This window comes from Hemiscyllium ocellatum, chromosome 11, assembly GCF_020745735.1.
Source record: "Hemiscyllium ocellatum isolate sHemOce1 chromosome 11, sHemOce1.pat.X.cur, whole genome shotgun sequence".
Classification (NCBI taxonomy): Eukaryota; Metazoa; Chordata; class Chondrichthyes; order Orectolobiformes; family Hemiscylliidae; genus Hemiscyllium; species Hemiscyllium ocellatum.
In genome coordinates, this window is record NC_083411.1 from 61,841,945 (window position 1) to 61,849,733 (window position 7,789).

A 7,789-nucleotide genomic window follows, 5' to 3' on the forward strand; every position below is an offset into this window, starting at 1 on the left:
CTGCAGATGCTGGAGATCACAGCTGAAAATGTGTTGCTGGTTAAAGCGCAGCAGGTTAGGCAGCATCTCAGGAATAGGGAATTCGACGTTTCGAGCATAAGCCCTTCATCAGGAATGGGTAGTTATACATGTCCATAAGTGGACCAGCCAATATTCCTGTAAATTCTTTATAGAATTCAGCTTGAAAGCCATCTGGGCCAGATGCCTTACCGCTCTGAAGTTGCCTGATTGTGTCAAGTATTTCTTGGATTGTTAGGGGAACATTCAAGACCGATATCTGTTCCTGAGTTAGGTCCAGAAAGGTCAAGTTTTTTAAAAATGATTGCATCCTCCAAGTCCTGTCTTCACAATCCTGTGATTTATATAAATCAGAATAAAATTTTCTGAAGATTGCGTTAATCCTTTTACGATCATGAGTAAAAATACCAGTACTTTCCTTGATAGACGTGATATTTGAGGGGCCTTCTTTTTCTTTGCAAGAAATGCTAAGTATTTACCAAATTCATATGACCTTTGTTTTGCAAATAATATTTCCCTCTTAGCCGTTTGGGTAAGCGTGGTGTTTAAAGCTGTCCTAAGGGCCATAATCCTTTGCAATTTGATAATAGAAGGTCTGTCAGCGTATGCTGTTTCAGCTGCTTTTAAGCGAGCTTCGAGCAGACGCTGCTGTTCTCCCTTTAATTTTTTCTGGGTCGCTGAGTATGAGATGATCAAACCTTGTGCATAAGCTTTGATGGTCTCCCACATCATTGATTGGTTGCTAGCAGTACCTAAATTAATTTCTAAAGAAGTTTTAAATTCTTGAGAGAAGTACTTTACAAATTTACTGTCTTTCATCAGGAAGGGGTCCATACGCCAATGCCAGGGTGATGTCTCATTGTTCCTCGCCTTGATTTCCATATATACAACAGCGTGATCAGAAATTGTAATACTGCCTATTTTACAGGATGATATGGAATTTTAAAAAATCGAGGGGCAAAAAACAGATCAATTCTGGTATGGCATTTGTGTGGATTGGAGTAAAAAGAAAAATCTCTGCCCTGTGGATGAAGGCATCTCCATATATTTAATAGTCCTAACTCTTTGTTCAAGTCCACCAATTGTCTAGATCTGGGAGATACTCCTGCAGTACTCTTGGGAATCCTATCTATTTCCGGATCCATAATACAATTAAAGTCTCCCGCTATAATTGTATGACAGGCACCGAGAGCCATCAACTTTGAGAAGGCTTCCATTATAAATTTAAAAGGAAGTGCCGGGGGCAATACAAATTTAAAATCCCATATTTCTCTCCATTTATAAGGGCTTTAATCAGAATATATCGTCCAGATTCGTCTTTTACCTGATTTAGGATTTTGAAAGGGAAATTCTTCCGAATAAGAATAACAACTCCCCTGCGTTTTGAGCTAAAAGAAGAAAAAAAGGCCTGATCAAATCCACCCTGTCGTCATTTCAAGTGTTCTTTATCCAATAAGTGTGTCTCCTGTAGGAGAGCTATATCAACCCTTTCTTTCTTGAGGTTTGATAATATTTTCTTCCTTTTGACTGGTGAATTACTCCCCTTGACATTCCAGGTGCACCACTTAACCGACTGATCAACCATAATCGTCCAGGCAAATCCGAGACCCCTCAGGAGGGAAACCCTATCCAGAACATCCCGAGCATAGAGCATATAAAATTCACAAAAGTAAAGGCTCTCTAATACACTCACAACAGTAAAATAAAAAACTATTTTGAAATAAAAAAAATATAAAACGTATTTAAGTGGAGATTTTCCCCCTTGTTCCCAGGGGGTATCACTTCCTTTCCAAAAGTCTATTGTATCCCCTCCAAACCAGTGCCCCACCCTTGACCCAGGCGCTCCTCAATAGGATGAAGAAAATTCAAATATACTACAGAACTAGAGTTAACAGTGAGCACCCTACTCGCCCCACCCCAACCTACACCAACGCCTGGATATATTTGGTAATGTTAATACCATGTATAAACATATATAACTATGAAATTACAACCTCAACAAGTAATAATTAAATATAATAATACAAAATAACAAGGGAAAACAACCCCGCTCCTAGAGACAGGTAAAATAGTATAAGGTAACCACCTCCCCCCACCAACATTAACTAGACCCCCCCAGCCTATATATATAAAATAAAAAACACAAGGAGGTGGAGAAAATCGTTAAGTAGAGAACAAATAAATAAATCCCTCTCCCCACCCCCCCAAGATAATATTAAACAGTAAGGTAAAAAAATGATTAATATATTAAAAAAAGGGAGGGTGGGATGTAAACCGGAGTGGGGGGAAAGCAAACCAACATCAATTATCTCTTACAATTTATCTAAGAGAGTCCAAAAATTCCTTGGTCTTTTCCAGCGATCCGAAGTTATACATGGACCCTTCATGGTTAAAGCGTAGCGTCGCTGGGTAGCGCAAGGAGTACTGAATACTTAAGTCCCTTAAACACTTCTTCGCCTCATCAAACACCTTCATCTTTCAGATCAGAGCTGGGGAAAAGTCCTGGAATAACATGATCTTGGATCCTTTATAGACCATGGCTTGGAGATCTTTTCCAAGATTTCTGGAGGCTTCTAAAAGTATCTGCCTCTCCTTATAACTCTGCAGCCGGAACAGGACCGGGCGGGGACGCTGGTTTGAGCCGGATCCGCGTATTGCAACTCAGTAGTCCCATTCCACCCTTACCTGGCCTGATCCAGCCTCCAGAGTTAAAAGCTGTGGAAGCCACTGTTCAAGGAACATTGTAAGCTGGCCTTCCTCTTCCCGTTCGGGAAGGCCCAGCAAATGAATATTTTTTCTACAGCCTCAATTCTCAAGGTCGTCAATGTGATTCTCTAAGATCCAGACTCGCTGTTTGAGAATCCGGACCTGATTCATGGCCGATTGTGCTGTAGTTTCGGAGGTCGCGGCCTTTAGCTCCGCCCCTCCGACTCAGCGCTCGATTTCCTTGATGTCTTGCTTTTGCAGCGCTGCCGAGAGTGAGTCCCATCGGCTTCAGGATTCTTCTATAAAAGCGTCAATCTTTGCATGAAGTTTGGATATTACTCCCACGAGGCTCGCCACCGAAAGTAAGCCCCCCGGGTCGCTTGCGGACGCCTCTTCTGCAGCTGGAGAGGGTGGGGGAGGGGTTCCTGCTTGCTGAGAGCTGCAGGCTCCCCTTTAGTCATTTTTACTGGAGATGAAATTGTTTAAATTCAATACTAAACAACTAATTACATTAAGTAAAAACTATTTTAAATGATTTGGTGAGTGTGATGGGGGTGGGCGACCCACTTTGCCCAAGTCTTGGGAGGAGCACTGTAGACTCAGACTTGCTGGGTCGCTGCCATCTTGGATTCCCAAAGAAACCTGGTTTATAGATCTTCTAAGTTTAAACCCATTCTAGCTAAGTGATATCATTGCCCATGGTGGTTACTGGGTAAAACATTTACATGCATGCTGTTATCAATGGAGTAGTGGATGAGTGGGAGATAATGCACTCCTCCAGCCTCAGTCAAACAAGAGGGCAGTGACAAGGAGTTCAGAACAACTGGAATATCCAGACCTGTCCTTGCTGGTGGTTCTTCCTTGCCACTCAAGCTGGTGTACAATGGAACACTTGCTATCAACAGGAACATGGTGGATCAAACCACTGGCTTCCTGAAGGTGTCAAATCAAGTTCAAATGGAGTACATCTCAAAATCACTAGAGGTTTGCTGAATCTCTCAAATCTTGCTTCCAGGACGGCAGAGTTATCCTGGGAGAATGAATAGGAGGAGGCAGGTGGTGGTGGTTGGCATGGTTGTCCCTGGACAGATACTCAGGTTATTCAGTAATCTAATCACTGCCACGCAATAATTGTTCTACCATTCCCTAGCTATCAACCCAACTTTTATTTAACATCAAAATAAATCTGGAAATAGAAGCCACTAATAAACACAATCATTCCATGAGAACTTCATTGTGCACCAATTCCAATAATGTAGGAAAAGTTGATCTTTCTGTTACTGAATTCTCTGAGCACCTGTCTTATGTTTGCCTGTTGCCCTGTTACTATCATTCTCAATTATTTTTCTGTTCCTTTCTCATTCCATTAATCCCATTGACTCAATGCTCTTTTGGGCAAATTACACTCAGGCCCAGGTGTCCTCTAGTACCCCATCGATGTCTAACAAATGACACATATGTGCTATCCTGCAGCAGAATAGTATGGTTAACTTTGTATTTACCTGACCGTGCAACCTCTGAAACGGGCTTGTTTTGCACATGAGCCATGTGTCCAAGAGTGGAGAAGATGATAAATCCCGCAAACACACTCGTAGCACAATTAACAACACAGACAATGATGGTATCTTGGTAACAGTTGTTGTGGAATTTGTTGTAGGATGACAATGTGATTAAACTGCCCCAACCCACTGATGTCGAGTAGAAAATTTGTGTTGCAGCATCTTTCCAGACCTGATAAATAGAAGGGAGAATTCATCAGCGCTGAACGATTTCACTTGAACTCATTCAACTGAAAAACTACATTGACCACAAGAAGCATAGTGTGAGTTAGTCCAGCAGCTCAATGTGATCTGACTGAATTAAACTAGCTCTGATCAACACCATCTCACTTAATAGGAGGGCCATCATTTGATTTTCCTTTGACGACTTGCTGCCAACTTTAAGATTTTCCCTCCAAAATTGACTCATAGCAGAAATAAAACCCCACTGGACCAAAAATCTGATCTTCTGCAAAGACATTGCTATTTTCTGCACTGCAGTCTGTTAAGCAAAATGTAAACTGCACACATTGGGATTAATTTGGATCACAAAAATGATTTAAATTAGATTTAAAATAGGTATGAATGTCAAACTGAGTGCACATTTGTAACAAACCATCTTATACTTAAATGGTGAGGCTCCAGATGCTCCTTGTTATTTATGTGTAAATTCCACAGCAATTTCTGACTGCACTCAGAGGTTCAGAGAAATATCTCTGATATGCACCACTCTGCTGTTATAAAAATGGTATCTCCTGACATTTACAAACTTGGCTCAGTGTGAAATTACCTATTACATGCGTAGAGTCACATTATTATTGTTGATGTGGAAGAAGGGTTTGCGGGGGAAGTGGGAGAAGATCAACTGAAAGGCAGGATCTTAGCTCTCAGCAGCTCCCCCAGGTCCTCCCATCTACATGAAGTAGAGTCCTTCAAAAAAGTGTTGATGCCTTTAGATGAATTTCCCCTTCTTGGAAGCCCGATAGGAATTCACAGGATTTTGATTTCGCTTTTCCTCATGATTGTCCCCTGGTCTCCACAAGTAGGTGCAGAACCAGGGAGGAGATGTTTCAATGACCATTCATTGGCCACTTAAACACCATCATTAATGGCAGAGCATCAAAATCCATCCATGAATCTTCTGCCACCACGATAGATGAATGACAAGAAGCTACAAACTAATGCTTTCCCACCCAATTTCATGTCCCATTGCTCCCAAATTGTCATTTGGAAGGGCATAAAATTCTGCATTTTATTTCTGAACTACTCTAAGTTCACTCATTGAGAGTTACATTTCCTTCACTATCACAGTTCATGTGCTGTTAATTTTGTAATCAAACTATTTACTTGGTTAAGCAGATGCTCAGTTGCTTTCTCTCTGTAGTCACATCTCAGGTACAGATGATATTGTGACAATGCCATCTCCCACTTCTCGATAAACTCCAAATATCATTGACATTAAACAGGTCAGGAATTGTCAAATGGACTACCACAGCTTTGCCGTTCTCAAGGGCAAGTAGAGATGGGCAGTGAATGCTGGCCAGCCAGCAATGCCCATATCCCACCAATGTATATTGAACAAATACTGATGACATAGTCTCATAAGTGATTGTAACTGAAAATCTGATTACTGAATCAATCCATGATTTCAGAAAGAAAGAGGCACTGAGAATAAACAATCCTTTGCATCCCACTGCCGATCCCATCCAGTTGTATCTAATCTCATCATCCTAGCCCTTAGCATTGATTCCCTCCTGCTCATACCAAGATGATTACAACAATAAACTAACTCATTAGAATTCATCACAAAGTCTCAGCTAGCTTTTCACAACATGTGCAAAATGATCTTTCCAAATACAAACAAAAGACTGAAAGGTACATTTCAATTCTAAATTTTAATACCTCAATCAGACAAAATAAAAGAAGGAACCGTTAAATAAAAAAAAGTGATTTTTGAAATTCAATTGATTCTGTTGTTGAGCTTACCTGAGCATCAGCCAGTTTGGAGAAGTCTGAATGGCTTCCGATGTAGAATTCAATTCCTTTAGAGGCTCCCTCCAGGGTAACCCCTCGGATCAGGAGTATCGTCACAACCACATACGGGATAATTGCAGTGAAATAAACAACCTGAGAATGGAGAATAAATTGGAAGATTTTCCTGTATTAGTGGTACAACATTTACTTTATTGGATCCAGATGATTGTAAACTGATAGGAATATAAACAAAGAGTGAATCAGAAGACAGTTGGCTACATGATGGGGATATTTAACACTGAGCTACATGTTGGAAATAAGTTTAAATTCTACAATATTATTTTTAGTTTTATAATTAATCACATTCAGGGAAATGACAGATGTATTCAGGAGAATTGATGAGAACTTCAGAAATATATGCAACACTTCATATTTCATGATTCTTTACTATTCTAATAATCCCGACAAATGGTAAATAAAACCCTGACCCTAATCTGCTCAGTCCCTTCCCCCAGTCCTGCCCAGCCTTCTGCAGCAATTGGAATTTCCCCCAGAGTCCCTGTGTCAGTGACTGAAACCCTTAGAATGAGGGACACATTCAGGAATTTGGGGGCATTGCTGGGGCTAGAAATTAGTTATGTTCAATTTCAGTTGTGGATATTACAATTTGTGACTGTTCTTCACACTTTTTTTTCACACTTATTTCAGCCTCGCCACTTCTCTGATTGTTGTGTTGTTCAGAGCAGGACCCACACAGTTTGTGGCTGAACACTTGGCAGGTGATTGAGCAGCATGAGGTGTCATATCTGCTCCTCTTCAAGGCTGTATCCCCTCAAAGGGTAACCATGCTCTGTGGAAGCTACAAAGGTTTACTGCACACTAGTTCATTTTCTGTTCTCTATACCTTACAGGAACTGTTAACATCACCAAGGATATAAACTATGCACTTCACAACAGTCAATAAATTCTAGTTTTATTCTTACAGGGAATCTGTATTTTGTCAGTAGTTGTAACTGTCTTCATCACCAGTCACTTACCTTTCCTGAAGATTTGATTCCTTTCAAAAATGCTGCCCCAACCATCAGCCAGGCTAGAAGCAGACAGAGGGCTAAATGCCAGACTATCTCCCCAGTCTCATCCAATGAACTTGTACGGTGTAAAACTGCTTGACTGAGTTAAAAAAAGAGAAAATATTTTTCATAAGGGTACTGTTTATTACACATAGATACTATGTGCTCAATGCATCTGAGTATTTAGTGCAATATACAGGGCTTTTAAAAATATTCAGTTGTTACAGAATAAGTCCTACTTTTAAATAAGAGAATGGTTACTGAAGTTTGATGTCCTTTATGTTTTTCTCTTTCTACATCTTATTCAAACAGAATGTGGGTGCGTTTGCTATATTTGAATCTGCAACTGCATGAAAAAATTCGTGGCATGTCTTAATGGGCTCCATCTTATGCTCAAATTTACACTTGAAATGGAACAGTCAAATTAATCTCCTTAGCTAGAGTTCTAGTTGGGAAATCAGCCAGGGGTTCTCTACTCCTATA

The 7,789-nt window shown here is 40.4% G+C and overlaps 1 protein-coding gene across 1 annotated transcript; it reads right to left on the reverse strand.

Annotated features, from left to right (window-relative positions):
• Positions 1-3,012: 3,012 nt before the first annotated feature.
• On the reverse strand, positions 3,013-7,318 carry LOC132820031 (sodium- and chloride-dependent neutral and basic amino acid transporter B(0+)-like). Its single transcript, XM_060831952.1, has 4 exons — positions 7,274-7,318; positions 6,249-6,389; positions 4,227-4,455; positions 3,013-3,125 (listed from the first exon to the last, which is right to left on the reverse strand). Exons 1-4 carry the CDS (start codon positions 7,316-7,318, stop codon positions 3,013-3,015), a joined length of 528 nt encoding a protein of 175 aa, XP_060687935.1.
• Positions 7,319-7,789: the final 471 nt, after the last annotated feature.